The 25,911-nt window shown below is 37.3% G+C and overlaps 1 protein-coding gene across 1 annotated transcript in view; it reads right to left on the minus strand.

Moving 5' to 3' along the window:
- LOC134808489 (uncharacterized) overlaps positions 1-25,911 on the minus strand; it is a 722,781-nt gene that overhangs the window by 90,014 nt on the left and 606,856 nt on the right. Inside the window, exon 6 of the mRNA XM_063794423.1 lies at positions 8,107-8,187. Within this exon, the coding sequence (XP_063650493.1) occupies positions 8,107-8,187 (81 nt within the window). The remainder of the gene's footprint in view (positions 1-8,106; positions 8,188-25,911) is intronic.

Here is a 25,911-nt window from a genome sequence, read left to right on the forward strand (position 1 = left end):
GGATTTTTACCATGAATGAGTGTTGAATTTCATTAAATTATTGTTCTGCATTTATTAAAATAACCATATGGTGGTTTCTTTTGGCCTTTGTTAGCATAGTAGTTTACATTGATTGATTTTCAAACAGTAAACCAATACTGCATTCCAGGTAAACCTCATTTGGTCATGATGCATTATGATTTTTATATACTACTGAATTTAGTTTCCTAATATCTAATTAAGAATTTTTATGATTTTTGCATGAAGAATATTTTTCTATAGTTTTCCTATGTTTTCTCTGGATTTGATATTAGGGTAATACTGACCTCATAAAATGAGTGCAGAAGTATTTCCTCCTCTACTATTTTCTGAAAGAGTTTGTGTAGGGTTGATTATTGTCACAAACAGTTCATAATCCCTTGTTTTAAAAATATCTTTATGATCTCTCTGATGTTTCTCTTTTCATATACATTCTAAATATCTTTCCACTTTTTTATTTTCAAATGTCTCTTTTTTAATATGTTTGGGTCTTGCTTTTTTTTTTTTTTGGATACAGAGCCTCGCTCTGTTGCCTAGGCTGGAGTGCAATGGCGAGATCTCAGCTCACTGCAGCCTCCGCCTCCTGGGTTCAAGCGATTCTCCTGCCTGGGCCTCTCAAGTAGCTGGGACAACAGGCATGTGCCACCATGCCCAGCTAATTTTTGTAGTTTTAGTAGAGACGAGGCTTCTCAGTTTCTCATCTCCATCTGAGACCACCTCAGCCTGGGTTTCATTGTTCATATTATTATCAGCATTTTGGTCAAAGCCATTCAACAAGTCTCTAGGGAGTTCCAAACTTTCCCACATTTTCCTGTCTTCTTCTGAGCCCTCCAAACTGTTCCAATCTCTGCCTTTACACAGTTCCAAAGTCGCTTCCACATTTTGGGGTATCTTTTCAGTAGCAACCCACTCCTGATACCAATTTACTGTATTAGTCTGTTCTCAAGCTGCGATAAAGACATACTTGAGACTGGGCAATTTACAAAAGAAAGAGGTTTAATGGAGAACTCAGTTTCCACATGGCTGGGGAAGCCTCACAATCATGGCAGAAGGCAAGGAGGAGCAAGTCACATCTTATGTGGATGGTGGTAGGCATAAAGAGCTTGTGCAGGAAAACTCCCCCTTATAATAACCATCAGATCTCATGAGGCTTACTCATTATCAAAAGAAGAGCACAAGAAAGACCTACCTCCATGATTCAATTAACTCCTTCTGGGTCCCTCCCACAACAGGTGGGAATTCAAGATGGGATTGGGGTGGGGACACAGCCAAACCATATCAGCTAATTATGAATGTTTTCAGTTATTTATCTAAAAATATTTTTATTTTACCTTCATTTTTTTCAGGCTATAAAATTCTAACCTATGAAATTCTTGGTTGAAAAGTTGTTTTTACTCCTAGAACGTAAAAGATGCCTTTCCGTTTTCTTCCAGCTTACATTGTTTCTGATGAGGAGACAGTGCTTATTCTTATTGTTCTGTATGTGTTCTATATTTCCCTGGCTGCTCTTAAAATTTTCTCTAGCATTTTAGCCATTATTTTTCAAACTTTTGTTTTCTTTGTTTTGATCTGTCACTCCTTTCCATCTTGGACTCCAATTGCACATATGTTAGAATGCTCAATATTGTCTCACAGTCACTGTGTCTCTATTATTTTTTTCAGTCTTCCTTCCCTCTGTATATTTTATTTTGCATATTGTATATTAAACAATTTTCAAAGGCTTTACTTTCTTTTGGAGTGTTCAATCTTTTTTTAGTGTATTTACTGTACTTTTCATTTCAGATATTGTATGTTTCCGACACCCTAGATTTTTTTTTTTTTTTGGTATAACATTTTCTCCTCTCTTTTGAGATTTCCACCTAGACTCTCATTAGATCCATATTTTCCTTTCTTTTCCTTTTAAGTCATTTTCTCCTAAATTTTACATCTATATTATCATTTGGCCTGTTTCCATTTACTATTTTTTCTTCATTATAAATCATATTTCCTTCATTTTTACATGCCTAACATTTTATTTTAGCATATGTTGGATATTAAGGATTTTATTATTTTTATTTTGTCTTTAATGTTTTGAAGTAATTTTAACTTTTAGATTCAGTTGGTACATGTGCAGGTTTGTCACATGGTTACATGGGCATATTGCATAATGGTGGGGATTGGTCTTCTAGTGTACCCATCAACAAAATATTGTACATTGTACCCAATAGCTAATTCTTCAACCCCCAAGCCCCTTTCACCCTTTTGAAATCCCCAGTGCCTATTATTTACATCTTCATGCCCATGTGTACCCATTATTCAGCTCCCACGTGTATGTGAGAATAGGTGATATTTGATTTTCTGCTTCTGAGTCACTTCACTTAGGATAATGGCCTCCAACTCCATCTATGTTGCTGCACAACACATGATTTCATTCCTTATGGTTGCATAGTATTCCATAGTGTATATATACTACATTTTCTTTATCCAATCAACCATTTGTGGATACTTAGGTTGGTTCCATGACTTTGCTATTGTGATATTTTGATAGCTATAGTTCTGTGATAAACATGTGAGTGCGGGTGCCTTTTCATGTAATGATTTCTTTTCCCTTGGGTGGATACCCAACAGCAGAATTGCTGGGTGGAAGGGTTTTTGATAAAATTAACAAAAATAAACAAAGAAGATAAGATATCTTATTCAGTAAATGATGCTAGGGAAACTGGCTAGCCATATGCAGAAGAATAAAACTGGACCCCTATCTCTCACTGTGTATAAAAATTAACTCAAGATGGATTAAAGACCTAAATGTAAGACCAGAAACTGTAAAAATCTAAAAGGAAACCTGAACATTGGCCTAGGTGAAGCATTTATGATGAAAATCCCAAAAGCAAATGTAACAAAATAAAAAATAGACAAATAGGACTTAATTAAATTAAAAAGCTTCTGCACCACAAAATAAATAATAAAAAAAATAAACAGACAACCTGCAGAATGGGAAAAATATTTGCAAATTATACCTTCATCAAAAAACTAATATCCAGAATCTACAAGGAACTCAAACAACTCAACAAGTAAAAAAAAAAAAAATTAAAAAGTGGGCAAAGGACATGAACAGATATTTCTTAAAACATACAACATCACTAATCGTCAGATAAATACAAATTAAAACTACACTGAGATATCATCTTACACCTGTCAGAATGGCTATTACTAAAAAGTCAAAAAACCACAGTGTTGGCATGGATGTGGAGAAAAGGGAATGCTTATAAACTGTTGGTGAGAATTTGAAGTAGTTCAACGTCTTTGGTAAAACAGAATGGAGGTATGTCAAAGAACTAAAAATAGAACTATTTGACCAAGGATGATATTTTTTTCTTGAAGACAGTTTGCTTTTTTTTTCTTTTGAACAGTGCTTTGGTTTTAGAAAGTAGTTGATTTATTGGAGAATCAGCTTAATCCAAGCAAAGCTTGGTTTGGAGTTTTGCTGAGGCTACTCTAAGATTACCTTTATACTGGGATACAGTAGCACTTTTCTACGGTATGTAGTTTTTGAGGTCTTAACTAAATGCTCAGAGTATTTAGAAAGGTCTCTACACTTAACTGGTTGGAACTCCACCATATTTCAGCATTGTATAATCTCCAGAATCTCCTTCCAGCTCACAATCCTTCAGTAGCTGTTATCCCAGATTTTTTTTCAGGGTTTCACACTTTACATGCACAGCTTAATATTCAAGGGGATACATCATGTATAGCTTCCTTCTCTCCTGTACTGTGCCCTTCAAATTCCACCTTCCCTAGAAGCCCTGAATTTTGATCCCTCTTTCACTTAGAGAGATTGCTGCTGTCTGTTTGGTCTGTACTTTACTGCACCATAGTTGGTAAGGTTTTTTGAAGTAGAAAACTGTGGCAAATTTGAAGCTCATTCATGTGTTTCCCTTTTCTCAAAGATCAGAGACAACTCTCTCTTGTCTATTGTCAAATTCTAGACAGAGTTGCTTAAAAATATTTTGTTTACTTTTTTAGTTATTTGAGACAAAGTCTGACCCATTACTTTTATGTTTATGGTTCGAAATGGAAGTTCTTACAAAGAATTTTTAAAAATATAAATGATATCCCAAAAGTTTGCTCCAATTTTTAAAAAATAATACATTTTAGAAACATTTCCATATCAGTATATATGGATCTGTCTCATTTTCAGAAAATAGTTGCATTATATATCATAGAATGCCTTTGCTGTATTTTATCTAAACATCTCCATTAATAGATAGACAATGCTGCAATAAAAATATACCAGTAGACTACATTTATGGTAATGGAGTTGATAGATCTAAAGAAGAAATATTTGATATTTTGATAGCTAGTAACAAAAGACCCTGAGAGTGCCATTTTTATTCCTGCCAATAGTGTAAGACAGTTTGTGTTTTTCATACTGTCTCCCACACAGGTATTATATGACAATAATTTAAAAGAAGAAATAAACTTATGTACATTCATTTGTATTAATGGAAATTTCCCAGTGATTTTATAAGCTGATATTTAATGCTGAGTCCTTTTCCCTCAGTGACATTTTGCAATGTCTGAGGCATAGGAATTAGTAAAAAAAAAAATTACTGAATTAATTTGAATGGACATAGTACATTTTTACACTTTAAAAAATGGCAATATAGTACAGTTACATTATTAGAAATATTGAAAAAATAAAGAGCTCTGACACTAAAATGGTTAATCAAAGTTAAGAGATGTCCATGACCGACAAGAGCAGCTCTGGTTGGAGTTCCATGGAGGAGTCGTCAGACCAGCTTGCTGAGGTTTTATAAATCTAAACCCTGATCTATGTTTAACCACTTTCCGCTGATTATTTACTCCTCTCTATTCCAGCAGTCTGAAATCTTGAGAGGCATGTTTTCACAACTGGTTGGAAATAAGAGTTAGGTGGGTTAGATCAAACACTTCTTCCCTGTGATCTAGGGAAGGAAATCGAGACCTTTTCAAAACATACTCACTAGATTAGCCATACAGTTTGGGGCTTGTTCTAGCATCCTATATGGACTCTTTTATGTCCATTTAGAGCCTTCAAGAAATTAAGTACAGAAATAGAAAAAAGAAAGACAAGGAGGGTCACAGAATCCAAATAATTTCTGCAAATAACTCTAACACACCTGGCATCAAGATTGCCCTTTATATGTAGTTACCACAAAGTCTAAAAAAAGTAATTTATAAGCATAATTACTCCAAACAAATATCAAAAAGAAAAATATTCATGGAGAACATGAATAAAATGCATACATCATTTGGGCAAGTCATCACACTTTTCTAGGTCTTTCTTTTACTTCTTTATGTATAATTTTAAGACCACTATTTTTTTGTTGTTGTTGACAGAAAAACTACAGAGAAAGGGTAAACTTTGAACTAAGCCTCAGGGATTGAGAGAAATTGCTAGTTAAACTAGAAAGGAAAGCTATTCCGGGCAGGAAAGAACATCCTTTTTAGGAGGATCCCCTTTACTCTTGAAGACAGGGTTAGGCTCTCCTCCCCTGGGCTTCTGCTGTACTATGTATTTATTTCTGTTATCAATATTTATTTGATTGCATAAGTGATATGGCTTGGCTTTGTCCCCACCCAAATCTCATCTTGAATTGTAGTTTTCATAATCCCCATGTGTCCTGGGAGGGACCAGGTGGGAGGTGATTAAATCATGGAAGTGGTTACCCTCATGCTGCTCCTGTGATAGTGAGTTCTCATGAGATCTAATGGTTTTATAAGGGGCTTCCCCCTTCGCTGGGCACTCATTCTCTCTCCTGCTGCCTTGTGAAGAAGGATGTTGTATTAATCTGTTCTCACACTGCTAATAAAGACATAGCCCAGATTGGGTAATTTATAAAGAAAAGGAGATGTAATGGAATCACATTTCCCCATAGCTGGGGAGGCCTTACAATCATGGCAGAAGAGGAAGGAATAGCAAAGGCATGTCTTACATGGTGGCAAGCAAGAGAGCATGTGCAAGGGCACCGAACTGCCCTTTATAGAACCATCAGATTTTGTGAGACTTATTCACTATCACAAGAACAGGACGGGAAAAACCTGCCCTCATGATTCAATTACCTCCCACCAGGTCCCTCCCATGGGGATTATGGGAACTACAGTTCAAGATGAGATCTGGGTGGGTACAGAGCCAAATCATATCAGACATGTTTGCTTCCTCTTCCACCATGATTATAAGTTTCCTGAGGCCTCCCAAGCCATGCAGAACTGTGAGTGTATTAAACCTCTTTCCTTTATAAATTATCCAATCTTGGGTATTTCTTCACAGCAGCATGAGAGCAGACTAATACAATATGTTTAACCCCAAATGTCTAACCCTGGGCCAGACACAGATGGTCAGTCACTGAACACTTGATGAATAAGGAGACATAATAGATTGATGAGACAGAAAAGCATGCCTCGTGAAGGCCAAATCCACTATTGATTTGGCACAGTACTAGGTGGTATGGGGCCCACATCCAGTATTTAAGAGAAGATCAAAAAGTTTATTTCTGTGTATAGGAACATCCTTAAACACATGGTAAAATTAATAGCACACTCAGTGCTCTAAGGTAGAACTGTCCCCTAACTATAGAATTGTCCCTCAATTCTAAGGTAGAATTATCTCCAACAATAGGCATTGGGACAGGAAGAATTGGTTTGCAAAAATTTCAGAAGGCTTTATGGAAAAGAGAAGCTGGCAAATGGGCCCTGAAGGACAGATAAGGTTTGTGTGGGAGAAGGAGAAAGGAAGGCCTCCAGGAAGGGTGATCAGGAGTCAAGGAAAGGAACTGTATGGAACATGTAGTGGCAAGTAGCATTTTATGCTTGATGAATAAAATGAGCCATGTGAGGGAATAAAGGCGAACAAGGTAGGACAGATGCAGGCTTTCCAAATAGCAAAAACTACAAAAATCAGACAAAAGCATTTGTACTTAATGAAGCAAATATGTGAAGCATTCCAAGTTCTGAAAGAGGAGAGTGACACGATGACAGTAATGTTTAAGAATGCCTGGTATAAGTTTAGCAGTAGCAGCCAAGAGATTCTGAGTGACTTGATGTCAGGTGTTGGGTCTTATTTATTTGCAGTGTATATTCTGTGACTAGCATAGTGTCTGACACAGCACATTCTTAATCAAGTTTTAAGTTATCTTCCTGCCCATAATTTCCTCATCAGCTAAACCAGGAATAAGAAGGATATAGCAGTAATCCAGGCATAAGCTGATGACAACCATGAATATGGTGGTTTCAGTATAAATACATAAAAAGGGCAAATCTCAAGGACATTTCAAGGAAAGAAATAACAAATCCTCTTGCCAGATTGGAAATTGTGAGTGAAGAGTGTTGAAGTGATGTTTGGATGTCTTGCCTGAAGAAATAATGGTAGCCCTATATAAAATGGGGGTACTTGAAAAGGATCTTGACTGAAAGCTTGAGAAACATGAAGAGTTGGGGTGATGGAAATGTTGAAATTGGTGGGACAACCAGATGTCAAATTTAAAGTCTCCTATGAGCATTTGGAAGTTTGGGATATATGTGAGAAGTCAAGAATGAAGATCATTTCTATTTCTATGAGTGAGGATGGGGGAAAAAAAAAAAGAAGTAACATAGGGCTTTGAGGAAAATAATGCCTTGAATGAAGTGCTTGAGATAAGAATCAAAGCCTGGAAATACTGGCCACAGAGCAAATGCAACTGGAGCCCTCATTGGAGAAATGTTCATTTATGTGGTTATTCAGCCATTGTGAAGACTTAATGGCTTATATAGATTTGTGTCCACCGTGAATTGGTGTGATAACTAAGACTGGAAAGGACTTGTGTTATCAGAGGTCAACTGGATTCTCCTTCATTGAGTTTCCAGAAAATGGACACTTATTACAACAGAAAACTTAGCAATGCTCATGAATGTTTCATGGGTTTTACTGGCCTTTTCATGCCATCAAAAAGAGACCTATACATTTTCCCTTTGCTCAGAGACATGTATGTTAAGACTTCTGCTGGGAGGCCACTTATTTTATTTGGAAATGTATGAACGAAAAGGGCAGATTGGAGTTTTCTAGACAAAACATGGGAATGTTTTGGGTCATACCTGCTTTCATGATGTTGCTAATGTCCTTGGCTTCATTATTCACACTTCCAAAACAATGCTTTAAGCCCATTTGAAATGTTCCTGGGGGTAGAAAAGATTGATAGTTCTGTTTTCTTTCAAAAAAACATTTAGCAATTTTAGAAATCTTTCTTTCCAACATGTCATAGCACACCGCATCTTGCCTTTCACACAAAACATATCACAATGCCTCTTACACAACTTTTGGCTGCAAAAGAATGATCAAAATGGAAATTCGCCTCTACTTTAAAAACAAATAGGGTATTTACACGTAAGCCAGGAAAATTTTCAGAAATGTTTACAAATGCCATGGCTAACAAAACAAAAAATAACTGAAGATTTCCATAGAGGCGTGGCTTTCAAACATTTCTGAGAGTAACTTGAGTAAGAAATGCATTTTATATTATTGTCCAACTCTCTGTGTCTCTGTGCACATGTCCATGTGTCACACACACACACAGATACACAACTAAGACAGTTTGACAAAACAATACTTATCCTTGCTACTTGGGAATGCACTATTCTATATTATCCCACTCCATGGGATAAAAATGAGGCTGATTGTGATTATTAAAATGATTTTATATCTGTAGGCTGAAAAACATTGCTAAATCATTTATATGGGCCTATAAGAAAAATTTATTTTTTTAAGCTTGGAAATAGGCCATATGTTTTCATCCTAGGGGCACTTTATAGATCATTTTTATCTCCTCATCCCAAATTGGCCATTAGCCTTACTTAGTGGGGAAATACACACTTGGCTATGGGCAGTTTCATCGCCATGCCCACCTTCAAGGAGGGACTCTTTCTTCCAGGTCTCTTATACCAGCCACCACCTCTCTGTCCTTGATTCCCTCTCTCTGCCATGGTAAATTAAGGAGCAACTCTACTCACCTATCCCACACAAACCTTATTACACATCACGGAACTATGTTCCCCCAAAGATTCTATGCCAAATGATAGACTGGTATTTATTTTGCCCACCCCCTTAGTCAAATAGCTCTAGTGACTCAAGAGGCAGAGGAATCTAAGAAAGACAGGATGGGAGCAGTGACCCCAGGATTTCTTTTTTTTTCTTTTCTAATTTTAAAAACTGTTTAATTAAAGCACAATATGCATACAGAAAAATATCCAAATCATTCAGTAATTAATGCAAAATGAATAAATCTATGTAATGACCACCCGGATCATGAAATAATCCCTCCCGCTCAGGATCCTACTCTGTGTCTCTTCCCAACCATTACTTATTAACTACTCGCTAAACAGCTCTATGGTGACTCCTAATGCTTACTGTAATTGGAACTTTATATAAATGGAAGTATGCAACATGTATTATGTTACCAGGCTTTTGCTCAAAAGCATGTATAAGATTCATCCATGTTTGTGCTTGTAACTTTAGCTTTTACATTTTCATTGTGTGGAGTATTTCATCATATTAATATGCCACAATTTATTGGTCAGTTTTATTTTTGAGGAACATTTGGGTCATTTCAATTTAGAGTTAATATTAAGGATGTCATGCTCATTCTTAACACAATTTTTAATGCACATGTATGCATTTTGGGGGGGGTACATATATTGAAGAATGAAATTGTTGGATTGTTAAAATAATTTTTTTTTTTTTTGAGACAGAGTGTCACTCCATCCCCCAGGCTGGAGTGCAGTGGCACGATCTCGGTTCACTGCAACCTCTGCCTCCCAAGTTCACGTGATTCTCATGCCTCAGCCTCCCAAGTAGCTGGGATTACAGGCGCCTGCCACCATGCCTGGCTAATTTTTTTGTATTTTTAGAGACAGGGTTTTGTCATGTTGGCCAGGCTGGTCTTGAACTCCTGTCCTCAGGTGATCCGCCTGCCTCAGTCTCCCAAAGTGCTGGGATTACAGGTGTGAGCCACCATGCACAGGCTGTTAAAATAATTTAAAGTGAGGAAGTTTACTATATGTAAGTGCTTTTGATCCGTTTGTTAATTTATGTCCTAAATAGATTACTGAGTTCATATGTTTCTAATAAATAAACTAAATAAAACATTTAAAAAATCATAATTTAAAGACATGGCAGTTGACGCAGGCAACCAGAATTCTTAAGCAATAACTGAAATAGTAAAACACAAAAATATACCTAATTAAAATCTGGTTTACATATGTAACTAACCTGCACAATGTGCACATGTACCCTAAAACTTAAAGTATAATAAAAAAAAAATCTGGTTTTAAGCTATTACTGACATAATATTAAAATATAGTCATCAAATAAAAGTCAAAATAAAAACGAACCTATAAGTTTCTTAAATTCTGAAGTAGTCATTTCAAGTAGTAATTTCAAATTGTTTCGTAATGTTTCAGAACTGTCTCTTATAATTCAAGTGAACTTTATTACATTCATTATTTGGTATAAACTTCTTGAGCTTTCAGTTCTATATAAGTTAAGCATCATTTGTGTATGTTTTTTAATAGTAACGATTGCTTTTATTTTTGAATATAATTTTCAAAGCTTGACCAGTTATTTTGTATCACAATTATGATTAGGTTTGTATTTTAAAACTTGGTGGTTTTAACTCAATTGTAGATCATTTCATTTTTATATTAAAATCTGTGTATTCATAGGTTATTATGCAGCAGGTCTGTTTCTTGGGAGACAGCTTCTCACAGCTTCTAATGAAGAAGCAGCAAAATAAAACCTAAAGGCAATCTTGCTTGTTTAGGTTTTCTGCAGGGAAAAAAATTAATTTTCTATAGAGATAAGAATTTCTCTCAGATTTTAAAAGAGCATTTTGTTGCTGGACTAGGAATACACTTTGTGGATTTAATTCTCACTTATGTCTTGGGGGGAAAATCAGATGTAAATAGGACCTGAGGCTCTAACATGAAACTCTTAATGACATGTGTAAAAGCTATTTGAGCAAAAAAGGTCCATACCAAACCATGGCTCAATTGTATTACCAAGCAGCCTAGTCACCTTGCTCATGAACTAGATGGGATTTACTAGGATCAAGCTCATTTATTTAATATTTACTTCAAAACTAGCAGCATCTTCATACTTTTAAAATTTTCCATTTATATTTTAGATTTGGGAGAACATGTACAGATTTGTTAAAGGATATATTGCGTGGTGCTAAGGTTTAGGCTTCTATTAACCTCATCATCCAGGTAGTGAACATAGTGCCCAATAGAAACTTTTTCAGCCTTTGCCTTCCCTCTCCCTCCTTTCAACGTCCTCATTGTCTATTGTTCCCATCTTTATGTCTGTGTGAATCCAAGATTTAGCTTCCACTTTTAAGTGAGAGCATGTGATATTTGCTTTTCTGTGTCTGCATTAGTTCACATAGCATAACTGCCTCCAGCCACACCCATGTTGCTGTAAAGGGCATGGTTTTGTTCTTTTCGTGGCCATGTAGTATTCCATGGTGTTTATGTATACCACATTTTCTTTATCCAATCCATCATTGATGGGCACCTAGGTTGATTTCACATCTTTGCTATTGTAAATAGTGCTGCAATGAACATAGGAGTTCATATTATCTTTTTGGAAGAATGATTTATTTTCCTTTGGGTAAATATACTCAGTAATGGAATTGCTGGGTCAAATAGTAGTTCTACTTTTAGTTCTTTATGAGCTCTCCAAACTGCTTTCCACAGTGGCTGAACTAATTTACATTCCCATGAACAATATATAAGCGTTCCCTTTTCTCTACAACCTTGCCAATATCTATTATTTTTAACTTTTCACTAATCACCATTCTGAGTGGCTTGAGATAGTACCTCAGTTGAGTTTTAATTTGCATTTCTCTGATGATTAGTGATATTGAGCACTTTTTCATGTATTTGTTAGTGGCTTGTATGTCTTCTTTTGGGAAGTCTCTGTTCATGTCCTTTGCCTACTTTTTAATGGGATTGTTTGTTTTTTTTTCTTGTTGATTTTTTTAAGTTCCTTATAGATTCTGGGTTATTTGTTGGATGCAGAGTTTGCAAATATTTTCTCCCATTCTTTAGGATGTCTGTTTACTCGTTGAGAGTTTCTTTTGCTTTGTGGGAGCTCTTTAGTTTAATTAAATCTCATTTGTCTATTTTTGATTTGTTGCATTTGCTTTTGGGATCTTCATCATACATTCTTTGCCTAAAACAATGTCTAGAAGAGTATTTCCTAGACTTTCTTCTATAATTTTAATAGTTTGACACCATACATTTAAGTTTTTAATCCATATTGAATTAATTTGTGTATATGATGAGAAGTAGGGGGCCATTCTCATTCTTCTGCATATGGCTAGCCAGTTTTCCCAGCACCATTCATTTAATAGGGTGTCCTTTCCCCATTGTTTATTTTTGTCAACTTTGTTGAAGATGAGTTGTTTGTAGGTATGCAGCATTATTTCGGGGGTTTCTATTCTGTTTCATTGGTCTATGTGTCTATTTTTGAACCAGTACCATGCTGCTTTTGTTACTGTAGCCTCATAGTATAGTTTGAAGACCTGTAATGTGAGAAAGGTCTGAAGCTTTTTTGTTTTTGTCTAGGGTTGGCCTTGGCCATTTGTGCTCTTTTTTGGTTCCATATGAATTTTAGAATAGGTTTTTCTAATTCTGTGAAAAAGTGATGTTCACAATTTGATAGAAAGTGTGTTGAAACTATAGATCACTTTGGGCAATATGGCCATTTTAACAATATGGATTCTATTAAGCCATGAGCATGGAATGATTTTCCATTTATTTGTGTTATCTATACATTCTTTAAGCATTCTTTTGTAGTACTCCTTGTGGAGATCCTTCATCTTCTTTATTAGATGTATTACTAGGTATTTTATTTTTGTGGACATTGTAAATGGGATTGCATTCTCGATTTGGCTGTCAGCTAGAATGTTACTGATACATAGAAATGCTACTGATTTTTATACATTTATTTTGTATCCTGAGACTTTGCTGAAGTTATTAACTAGCTCTAGCAGTCTTTTGGAGGAATCTTTAGGGTTTTTGAGGCATAGGATCATATTATCGGTGAAGAGAGATAATCTGACTTATTTTTTTATTTGGATGCCTTTTATTTATTTCTCTTGCCTGATTGCTCTGGCTAGGATTTCTAGTACTATAGTGAATAGGAGTGGTGAGAGTGGACATCTTTATCATGTTCCAGTTCATAGGGGAAATACTTCCAGCTTGTGCTCATTACATATGATATTGGCTGTAGGTTTGACATAGATGGCTCTTATTATTTTGAGATATATTCCTTGAATGCCTAGTTTGTCAAGGATTTTTATCATGAAGGGATGTTGTATTTTACTGAATGCTTTTTCTGTATCTATTGAGATGATCACATAATTTTTGCTTTTTAAATTCTGTTTATGGGGTGTATCACATTAATTGATTGGCATATATTTAACCATCCTTGCATCCCAGGAATAAAGCCTACTTGATCATAGTGAATTATCTTTTTGATGTGCTGCTAGATTCTTTCTGCTAGTATTTTGTTGGGGATTTTTGCATCTTTGTTCATCAGGGATACTGGCTTATAGTTTTCATTTTCGGTTGTGTCTTTGCCAGAATTTTCGTAACAAGATGACACTGGTTTCATAGAATGAGTTGGGGAAAAGTCTCTCTCTCCTCCTAGATTTTTTGGAATAGTTCCAGTAGGATTGGTACCAGCTCTTTTTGTAGAATTTGGCTGACCCATCTCTTCCAGGGCTTTTTTCTTTTTTGATTAGTGGGTTTTTTTTTTAAAAAAAATTACTGTTTCAATTTTTTTACTCCTTATTGTTCTGTGCAGGATTTTTCTTCCTTCCTGGTTCAATCTTGGGAGTCGGTGTATTTGCAGGAATTTATTCATTTTCTCTAGATTTCATATTTTATGTGCATAGAAATGCTCATAGTCTCTGAGGATCTTTTCTATATTTGTGAGATTGGTTGGATGTCACCTTTGTTAACTTTGTGCTTATTTGGATTTTTTTGTTGTTGTTGTTGTTAATTGAGTTAGTGGTCTATATATCTTGTCCTTTCAAAGAACAAACTTTTCATTTTAATGATTCTGTTTGTGTTTTTGGGGGTCTCAATTTCATAAAGCTCTGCTCTGATTTTAGTTATTTTCTTCTGCTACCTTTCGGGTTTTTTTTTTTTTTTGGTCTAGATTCTTCAGGTGTGAAATTGAATTGTTAATTTAAGATATTTCTATCTTATTGATGTAGGTGTTTAGTGCTATAAACTTTCCTCTTAACACTGCTTTTCCCATATCCCAGAGGTTTTGGTATGTTGTGTCTATATTTTCATTTGTTTCAAAGAACTTTTTGATTTCTGCCTTAATTTTATTGTTTACTCAAAAGTCATTCAGGAATAAGTTGTTTAATTTTCATATATTTATGTGGTTTTGAGTTCCTCTTGGTATTTATTTCTATTTTTATTCCACTGTGGTCTGAGGAGATGCTTGGTGTAATTTTGATTTGTTTGACTTTACTCAGACTTGCTGTATGGCCAAGGATATGGTCAACGTTTGAGTATGTTTCATGTGCAGACGAGAAGAATGTATATTCTAGTTTTTGAATGTAGTATTCGGTAGATGTCTATTAGGTTCGATTGGTCAAGTATTAGAGTCCAGAGTTTGTTAGTTTTCTGCCTCGATGATGTGTTTAATGCTGTCAGTGTTGTCTGGATGTCTCCCATTATTATTGTGTGGCTACCAGAGTCTTAAGTTTGGAAGTAACTTTTTAATAAATCTGGATGCTCCAATGTTGGATGCATATTTATTTAAAACAGTTAAGTCTTTTTGTTGAACTGAAATTTTTATCACCATGTAAGGTCCTTCTTTGTCCTTTTTTACTGTTGTTGGTTTAAAGTCTATTTTATCTGATACAAGAATAGTGAATCCTGCTCTTTTTGGTTTTCCATTTGCTTGATGGATCTTTCTCTACCTTCCCTTCTTTTGACCTTATGGGTGTTTTTATATGTGAGATGGGTCTCTTGCAGATAGCAGAAGTATGGGTTTTGTTTTTTTAAATCCAATTTATCACGCTGTGTCTTCTAAGGGGGCATTTAGGCTGTTTATATTCAATGTTAATTTTGACAGGTGAGGTTTTATCCCTGTCATAGTGTTAACTGGTTGCTTTGTAGTCTTGGTTGTGTAGTTGCTCTGTAGGGTCTGTAGGTATGTGCTTATGTGTGCTTTTGTGGTAGCAATTATTCTTTCATTTCTATGTTTAGAGATCACTTAAGCATCTCTTGTGGGGCTGGTCTGGTTGTGACAAATACCCTTGCTGATTGCTTATCTGGAACTTTATTTCTTCTTTGTTTATGAAGCTTAGTTTGACAGGATATGAAATTCTTGAGTGGCATTTCTTTTCTTTAAGAATGCTAAAACTCAGCCCTCCATGTCTTCTGGTTTATAAGATTTCTGCTGAAAAGTCCACTGTTAGTCTGATGGGTTTCTTCTTTTTAGGTAATATGACCCTTTTCTCTAGCTGCCTTTACAATTTTTTGTTTTGTGTTGACTTTGAATAGTCTGATGACCATGTACCTGGAAGATTGTCATCTTGTATAGTATCTCACAGGAGTTCTCTGGACTTCTTGTATCTACATGCTAACTTTTCTAGCAAGATTGCGGAGGTTTTGCTGAATTATATCCTCAAATATGTTTTCCAAGTTGCTTACTTTCTGTTCTTCTCTTTCAGGAATGCCAATACATCATATATTTGGTGGCTTTATATAACTTGATATTTCTCAAAGGCTTTATTGATTTTGCTTTAATTCTTTTTTTCTTATTTTTGCCTGACTGGGCAGGTTTGAAGAATCAGTCTTCAAGCTCTGAAATTCTTTATTCTGCCTGGTCTAGTCTGTTGTTAAGGCTACAGCTGTATTTTGACACTCCTGTAGTGAATTTTTCAATTCTAGAAGTTTTGTTAGGCCTTTTATCTTATTTTTAACATATCTATGTTGTCTTTCAAATCTTGGATCATTTTGTTTTGCGTTAGATTTCAACTTTCGCTTGGATCTCATTGAGTTTCTTTGCCATCAATATTATGAATTCTATACATGTCATTTCAGACATTACATTCTGGTTAGAATCCATTATTGCTTGGGAGCTAGTGAGATCCTTTGGAGGTGACAAAATACTCTAGCTTTTTGTATTGCCAGAGTTCTTGTGCAAATGAGAAGAAATCTCATTTGAGAGAGCTGATTCTTCCTTTTAAAAAAATGCTAATGTTTGTATGGGGCTTTTTTATTTTTTTAATTCTTTTTTCCCTTGGGGGTATGACTGTGGTATATCTTGTGTATGGTCTATCGGGTTTGTTTCTGGATGCTTTCAGGGTGCCAAGGCTCTGTATGTATGGGTTCCTTGGTTGTGGACAAGTTCATGTAGTGGCTTTCTCCGTGGTCACTTGTGGGAGTGATGTAATTTCGTTTAGTAATTATGATTGTGTGGCTACCAGAGTCTTTTTTTAAGTTTAGAAGTAATTTTTTTAGTAAATCTGGATTCTCCAATGTTGGATGCATATTTATTTAAAATCGTTAAGTCTTTTTATTGAATTGAAACTGCAGTCCATTAGGTGGCAGTTAAGAGTAAGAGCCAGCCAATAAGGGCAGGGCAAAGGGAATGGAGAAGCACGAAAAGCACCCTTCCCCAGCGTACATTCTTCACCTTCAATGGGGTTGGAACCACTGTATAAGCCTAAGAAGCATTTTCTTTCACCCCACACTCCCTGTGCTCTGATAAGAGCCACTGTTGAGCCTGCAAGAGTGCACAGAGTAGGAGGCCAGAGGGTGAGAGATGACAGCCTCTTCATATCCGTTTCTGGGTTATGGTGGTGCCGCCTTCAGCAGCTGGTGCTGTACTTGCATTTCCTTGGGCACAAGGGGGGCTTTGGCAGGCTACACTCCCCTCTCCCTTAGGAACAGACTATGCTGAGGGTTAGATCTCCAGTGCTGGGTGTTTTTAGTGGCAAAAGAAAAGTTCGCTGGTTATAGCCTCTGTAGGATGGCTTATCCAAGTGCTGGTTTCAGTAGTGATGTAGTGGGCATGTGAGCAGACTCACTACATCCCGTGGGGTTAAGGTGGCTGTGGTCACAGGAGGTGTATCTTGTTCCCTAGTGCTGTGTGCTTGTGACAGATTTCCTATTATGTTATGTTGTTCAACCTCCAGGCCAATAGGTGGCTCTTATGGGTTAGAGCTGGCTACAGCCAACGTGGAAGGGCATATACTTGATCCTTTTTTACGGGGAGAAGCTCTCTGTTGGCTCAGGCAATGGGCTGATCTGTGAAGTGCACAGTGGTCTGAGCTCCCTGTTCAGCCCTGGATGGGGGCGGGGGGCGGGGAACCAAGATGTGCAGGCCCTCCTAGGAATCTTCCCAATGGTAGGCACAAGTGCCAGTGCTGACGGAGAATCCAGTGGGTGGCCACCAAGTGCCTAGAGGTTTGCCTGGGTATGGACCTGGGAAACCTCCTCAACCCCAAGTTCTCTGCATGGGGAGGAAGGGAGGCCTAAACTCCTAACCAGGTGCTACAAGTGCCTGGAGATCTGCCTGGACAGGGAGCAGAGAGGGCCTTGCTGCACCACAATCTGTGCACAGGAAGGGTGGGACAGCTCAGGCGGCTAATTCAGGCAGCAAGTGCTCTGAATGCCTGGAGACGTGCCTGGGAGTAGAGTGGGGAGGGCATCAGTGCCCCACAGTCTACACATAAGACGGGTGAAGTGGCTAGGCTGCTGATCCAGGGCATGCTAGAAGGGGGCATATTGAAGCTAATTTTAGCAGGTTTGGAGTTTCTTGTGGAGGAAGATAGAACATTTCTGGAAATCGATAGTGGTAGTGGTTGCACAACATGGCAAATACACTAAAGACTACTGAATGGATACCTTAAAATGGTGAATTTTGAGTTTATTCAAACTTTAATAAATTTAGTATATCACAGTAAAAATACTATCAAAAAAGAGAGGTAAATAAATTCTAGTTCATCTAACTTCTGCCTTATCACAATGGCTGTTATGTGACTAGATATTTCTAAAGATCTTAAAATGATTTGTTATCTATGTAGATTAAATTTATAAATATATATATGTATGTGTATATATATATATTTGCTATTCTGTAATTTGCCAAGCTCTTCCCTATTATATGTCTTATAACAACTTTAAAGTTAGACCACTTCATGTAAAGGAAATTTCACTGTTATGAGTAACTAATCTACTTTAAGCAGTGGGTGAGGGTGCGTGTATCCATGCATATGCTAACGTGTGTGTAGTAATATTTTCACTACTTGGCATGCACCTAAAATATGTATTTGCAACATCATATTTTTACTGTTATTTACTGAACACCTGGTGCTTGTACAACCTGTCCTAAGTGCTCAAGAAACATAAATTGTGATCTCTGTTGTAAAGAGCCAGCCAGCACATCTGGGAAACAAAACATAACATGTTTCCTTCTCTCAGCCAATTGAGAGAAGGAAAACCCAGGGCCAAATCAAGCAGGAGGTGCAATAGTGACCATTATAGGCATTCAGAAGAAGGGAAATAAAGTCTCCAGGAGAAGATGGGTCTTTGGATGTAGAAGAGTGAGATATCTGAGAAAAAGAGAAGAGAGCAAAGACTCAGGAGCCGGAAGGCCATGGGGAGTTTGCTTAGCACCTGGCCTCTGTGGAGGTCAAAGCAATTTCCTCCCACCTTCATTTTTCTATAGTCTGCTAGGGTCTCAGAGTATTTATCCTGAGTAAGGATATCTTATTTCAGAGAGAGGACAATCAAGGTGCTGAGATTTTTAAAGGAGGGTTCAGATAAAAGTAAATTAAGCTGGCCAGGCATGGTGGCTTAAGCCTGTAATCCCAGCGCTTTGGGAGGCCAAGGCAGGTGGATCACAACGTCAGGAGATCGAGACCATCCTGGCTAACACAGTGAAACCCCATCTTTACTAAAAACAAACAGAAAAAATTAGCCAGGTGTGGTGGTGGGCACCTGTAGTCCCAGCTACTCAGGAGGCTGAGGCAGGAGAATGGCATGAACCTGGGAGTTGGAGCTTGCAGTGAGCCGAGATCGCACCACTGCACTCCAGCCTGGGCGACAGAGCAAGACTCCGTCTCAGAAAAAAAAAAAAAAAAAAAAGTAAATTAAGCTATAATACATTAAAGAGATTTTCAAAAGAAGGATCTGTGGCTTGCCTGGAATATTCTCTTGCCTCCCAGAACTTCCAGCCAGCTTCTGGTAAGAGAGATCATTAAAAAGAAAATTTAAGTTGTTTTTAAAGCATCAATTTCCAATTAGAACATGTCCAAACTGCAATACTAGGAAAATAGAGGGCTTTTGTAGCCTGTAGATTTTTCTTTCCAGTGCACTGAGAGAAACTGGAGTTTTAAACAAAGTCAAATGAAAATTTAGCAAACTAAATAATAATTCAGAACAATATATCTGTTAGGATGTGTTCTGCTTTCTCAAAAAAATGGAAAGGTGTACATCAAAGAAGTGAATCTAAATGTAGAAATTAAAAATGTACTTGGGTATAGAAGAGTGGCAGTTTTATTTTTATTTATTTTTGAGATGGAGTTTCACTCTTGTCACCCAGGCTGGAGTGCAGTGGCACAATCTCAGCTCATTGCAACCTCCTCCTCCCGGATTCAAGTGATTCTCCTGCCTCAGCCTCCTGAGCAGCTGGGATTAAAGGTGCCTGCCACCACGCCCAGCTAATTTTTTGTATTTTTAGTAGAGACTGGGTTTCGCCATGTTGGGCAGGCTGGTCTCGAACTTCTGACCTCTTGATCTACCCGCCTTAGCCTCCCAAAGTGTTGGGATTCCAGGTGTCAGCCACGGTGCCCAGCCGAAGATTGGTGGTTTTATCTATGTGGTAGCTGCAGTACAGAGGCAATTGGTGTAGGAGTACCAAAACTAAATGGTTATCACTCTGTATCTGTTTACCACTTGTCTTTGACTTGGCTATATCCCTTGCCTCAGTTAAACCAACAGTGCAACCCACTATGTGTGAAGCATTATTCTGGACACAGAAGGGGAGACAGATGTGGTAAGGCACATTTCATAATGTCAAGCTGCTTACTCCACAGATACACATTTTCTATAGTTTGTTCCGTGGAACACTGTCTTGGAAGTTACTCCACAAAGAAGAGTTTGATATCTAAACTGATTTGGGAATCCCTATATCCCAGAGCTTCCTCTTGAAGATTGACAGTTCTTACTAGCATAAGAAAAGCACCAACACACACCCACAAGAGAAGAGACATGCTTAACTCAGAACTCCCTGTACATTTCTCCTTTAGGAGCCTAAAGCTAGTGACCTGCAGTATACACTAAGAAAAGTTAAGATCAGTGCTGTCCAACAAAACTTTATGCAGTGTTGGAAATGTTTTATACCTGTGCTATGCAATATGGTAGCTAGTAGCCACATGCAGCCACAGAGCACTTTAAATGTGGCCAGTATGATTGGGGAACATCATCTTTAACTTTATTAATTTTAATTAATTTAAATTTAAACAGCCACACATGGCCAATGGCTACCATATTGGGCTGTGCAGCTCTAGATTATTAAATGTAATTCTTTTAGAGAGTCTTTTAATATAAACTTAAATTGTACAGTATTTGGCATGGGGAGAAAAGCGGGACACGTTGGGAAGTTTTGAGAGAGTTATCAAAAGTTCAACCGATGCTATTATTTTTTAAAGTTCTAGCACCTGAAAATGCCTTTCCAAAATCTTTGGAAGTCTTTTAATTTCAAAAAGTGGATCTGTCTCAACACTTGTATAACTCTTAAACATAATTGTACTTCCATTGCTCTGGGTAAATTAGGTATCCTGCTCTAAGCCTTTAGGCTGTGATGCAGACACCAAGCTATACTCAGATGAGACTCACATCTGACAGTCCAGGGGATCCCTGGACATACTGCCAGGCAAAGACATTGTTAAATGACTTGACATACAGTAATTCTAAAATATTCGTTATCAAAGGTTTCTTTCCTCAAAGTTTCTGTTTTACTTCTATATTTATTTTGGCTAAAATATGTCTTTCTGGTTTTTATGTTATGAATAACATTAACCCAGCTAAATATTTTCAGGTTAAATAGAATCAGTGGTGATCCTGGGAAGGCTGTAAAAATGGCAGTTTTTATTTTGTTTATTCCTTTTCTTACGATGTTTGGCTTTTGATGTCTTCAGAAGGCTTTAGAACACATCCAAATTTTTCACATATTGACTCATTTTTAACTTTTTCTGCAGATGTCCTGAGCCCCCGATGCCTCCCTCCAAGGGCTTCATGCTTTTGTAGCTCCAGCTTCACTTACTGTTCACAGAGCATTTCTGTTTGTCCTACAGATAGAAAAGGTCCTGGAACAAGGGTCACACCAAGAGAGAAAAGAGTGGCGTCTCCAACCCTAGTAATGGCTAAGCTCCCATCTCTTCCACTAAAAGTGTCTCAGGAAGAGGTGGCTGTATGGCAAAGAAGACGGGTATTTCTATATGAATCAATCGCCTTGAATAACCTCAAGAGAAGAGCTGCAGACTTTCTCCATTCCATAAATGTATAGAAATTATGATCAATAGAAATTGAGAACTGCAGCCTTCAATGAGAAACCCTCTGAAAGACTATGTATTCATTAGACATCCTTTTATGTACTTTGTGGTTTAGGTAAGGAAGGTCAACGTAACTTCAGAAATAACACTAACCCTTCAAGGCTGAATCAAAATTTATGGTAGGCAACCACAAACGAAAAGCCTGATTTGCTTTCACTAAGTTTAGCTGGTTAGACCCTGGTATTCCCAGGAATAACTAAAATGTTTCATTGCCTCATAGGCAAACTTGTAGCTCCTCTGGTTGGATCAGAAAATGGATCCATATATGGATTCAATTAGATATTACTGCTGATAATTGTTAGCAAGACTTTCTTCATTTTCCTCCTAATAAGAACATGCTTACTATTGCATAAATTAGAATCTGGCTCTATTGTTGGGGAGGAGCAGCAAAAACTGAATAGACCAGCTTAGTTTGTGGAGTCTGAGTCAGGATTTTCACTCATACTCATACACTTACTAGAAATAAAATCAAGTCTCAGTCCATTAACTGCCTGTAAAATCTTACATGAGAAAGTAGGGTGGTGTGTATTGTATATGCACTGATAAATGTTGCTTTATTTATGTAAGCCTTAGCCCGGAAAAGTAGCCCTTGAGGAGAAGTGAAGATGAATTTCAAGGCGCTACCAAAGTAATGGTTCATAGCATCATTATCATTTTCTCAAATCCTTGGAAATCTTTTCTGTAGAAACTCTCATGGCTGCTACATAAGATCAGAATTTAGGTAACTGGTTTCTCTGAACTTAAGAAAAACCATTCTAGGTCAGCCGAATAGTCCAAATGGTCAATACTTTATTTGGCATTTCTCAGACTGTGAAATCTACGGATAGGTGTTGGTTGCTGTCTTAAAACATTGTGTTGTCCAAATCCCTCAGCAGTCTGGTAAGGTGTACCGTCTGTGAATTCAGCTCAACTTTTATGTTACCCTGTGCTGTGGTCGGAATGTTTCCCCTGAAGTTCATATGATAAAATCTTATCACTCAAGGTGATGGTATTAAAAGGTAGGGTCTTTGGAGAGTTATCAGATCATGATGGCAGAGCCCTCATCAATTGGATTACTGCCCTATAAAAGAGGCCTAAGGAAGCTTGTTTGACCCTTCCATCATGTGAGGACACAGCTCAAAGGCACCATCTATGAACCAGAGATCAAGCCCTCTCTAGACAACAAATCTGCCAGTGCCTTTATCTTAGACTTTCTAGCCTCCAAAATTGGGAGAACAAAAATCCTGTTGTTTATGAGCTACCTAATTTATAGTATCTTGAAGTTGTGGACCAGTGTCTTTTCAATGTTTTTGACCATGATCCAGAGTAAAAAACATCACAATCCCATACTTCCACACAAATAGAAAAAAGTTTCATAAAAAAAAAGTTATTCTACCTACATGTTGAGTCACTGGATATTTGCTATGCTATGCTATGCTATGCTATGCTATGCTATGCTATGCTATGCTATGCTATTCCCTACCATATTTCACTTTTAAATGCTTATCTCTACTCACACAATGGCTTTCAAATTCACTAATGGGTTGGGATCTGCAGTTTGAAAAACACTGTAGTATGTATTCTTAAGTACCTGTCTATGTATAGGAGACATATCTGAGTTTGAGGTATAGGCATAGATTAAAAATCAGTATATAGGTAGTAAGTGGACAAAATGGGCTGGGGAGAGACTATAAAGTGAGAAGAGTAGAAGGCCAACAGTGTAGTTCTGGGGAAATGGCATGGAGGAAGCTCATGCCAGAGGAGAGTGTGCTATAGAAGCAATTGAATAGATTGTTTTGACAAAGAAGGAATAATGTTCAATGCTGCTAGGCAGTCAAAATAATCAATGCAGTTTCCATTAGATTAAGGATGTCTAAGTCACTGATCACCTTTGTGAAAGAAATGTCAGGGTGTTAAGGGGAAATATTAGATTTCTGTAGGTTGAAGAAAGAGTAGGAAGTGAAGAAATAGGAATAGAGACGGACAACTCCTTCAAGAAACTTGTCTCTGAAATAAAGGACTTACGTCAGTAGTATCTGGAGAAGAAAATAAGTGGTAGGATGGAAATACTATACTGTACCTTCTCTTATTTGTCATAATACTCTCTATTTCAAGGTCAGGGCTAGCTCTAGGATTACAGGATTAAGGGAGTAAATCCACATTGGCTTGATGCATTCTGTCTTGTGTGGTTATGTGGCCTTTCATTCTCTGTGTTTTTATGAACACACATACACACACATATATATATATATACACACACATATCTATATGTTAATATAGAAACTATATATATGTAGATGACCTATCTATCTAGCCCCTCTACTCTGAAGAGAACATATTTAGAAGAGTATATCAGCAAAGTTTCTAGGTTGATCCATATGCAGATACCCTAAAGTGTCCCTGGGATACCCCTAGCTATCACAGAATACTGGAGCTTTTGCTGAAGAATGCCCTAGTATAAGACATATAATACCACCAAGGGCTGCAAGTCTTCCTTCTGATATGATTCAAAGTGTAGGCTATAAGATGTAATTTCTTTCAGTGGCAGAAAAGTTATTCAAAGCTTTATTTGAACATGCCTTGGGTTTCAGCTTTAGGAGGTACAGAGTGAGAAAGTGAATATATTTCAGTTTCAAAATCTAGTTATCAACTATGTCAAGACACATAATTGCTCTATATTTAAATTACTGCCAACGATTAGCAATAACCTACAATCTCCTTGACATTTCTGTTAAATATATTCTATGGTTTCTAAATAAAACCTAACAACCTTAGGACACATAGGTCAAGGAAATTTTATAATAAGGTCTCAATGATAAGATTATTTGCTCTAGAATCCAGCAGCCAGCTAAGCAGAGTACATATGTCAAACTATTTCCTCCCATTGGCCTTTGGTTAAAGATGGAGTGTTTTGTTTATAAGATACTTTGGGCTTTAAGGAGAACTATAGAACTATATTTATTCTAAACTAAAAGTTGTTATAAATCATGATCTTCATTTTACATTGCTTAATTACTAGTGTGAGAGATTTAAGAGACATAGGTAGTTGTTGCTATTGAAAGTAAACTCTGACCATTTCCTAATTTCTTCTTTTCTGATTCTTCTCAAAATATTCACACTTTTTAAACATGGAAAGGTATTTTACACACAGAAAAGGCACTGTGTCAGACAAAGGGTCTGGTGCCTCAGCTTCGCAGCTCTTCCTAGAAATCTAAGATTGTTTTTTTTCCTAGGACTAGGAAGCCAAAAGTGTCACACGGTCAAAAATGCTTCCATCTACTGGTGGAACTCAGGAATACACTAACATTTCCCTGCCTGAAATGGTTAGTTGAGGACACAAAGCAACCCAAAGCGAGCGGAGCTTGGCCATGGAGCTCAGAAATTCAAAACAGTCAGTTCTTGCTGATGGTGAAGGTAAGTTCCAATCAACAAGCAGGGTATTCAGAGAGATGAAAGGAGGAGCAGGGGGTAAGATTAGAACTCAGTTTCCCCAAGGCTCTGTTCATGTATTCTCTCAAGGCCTTAAACCAGAAATGGAATGGCTCCAGAGGTCAACTGACCTTTTGCCTAACGTCCCCTAGTTGGGTCAGTTGCTCCCTCACAGTCAATCACTTTAATTCATTCCTGTGGGTGAAAATACGTGACTGTTTCCCTTTCTAACAGTCACAGAGGGTTGACTTGCCATGGTGAGCAGTCGCCAGATAGGACAATGGAATTCATCTCTTTCCTGTGATGACTTTAGATATGAAATGCCAGGCTGCTTGGCCTAGGGGAAGGTGCTGTAAGTTATAGGCACTGAAGCCAACTCTCCCAGCCCCCTCTGCTCCTTTTGACAGTCTCCCTCTTGGGCTGTGATCTGGCTGAATTAATTCATAGCTGCCAGTTATGAGGACTTTATCTGCATTGTTAGCATTCCTTCTAAACTGCAGCCTCTGTTCATTTAATGATTATCTGATGGGGATTGATATTAAGTGAAGAGGAATGTTCAAATCACGCTGCCTTTGGCAAGTGGGAACTAAAATAACAGAATTTCAGTTTAGGAGGGAAATATTTGCTCACTAATATGAAATTTTTCTTAGTAGGATTGTGGAATGGAAGGGAAAATTCCAGAAAAATATTCTGGCAAAGCGGACTTGAATGGATGGTTCTCCAGTACTTTATTTATTTGGCCAAAAGATGAGGGAAAAAAGCAAAAAAGGAGGCAAAGAATAGGTAATATAGGAATAAACTTCTCCTAGCCATTTTTGGCCATTTTAGGCAAATATTCCCTACT

The sequence above is a fragment of the Pan troglodytes genome, chromosome 16 (genome assembly GCF_028858775.2).
Source record: "Pan troglodytes isolate AG18354 chromosome 16, NHGRI_mPanTro3-v2.0_pri, whole genome shotgun sequence".
Classification (NCBI taxonomy): Eukaryota; Metazoa; Chordata; class Mammalia; order Primates; family Hominidae; genus Pan; species Pan troglodytes.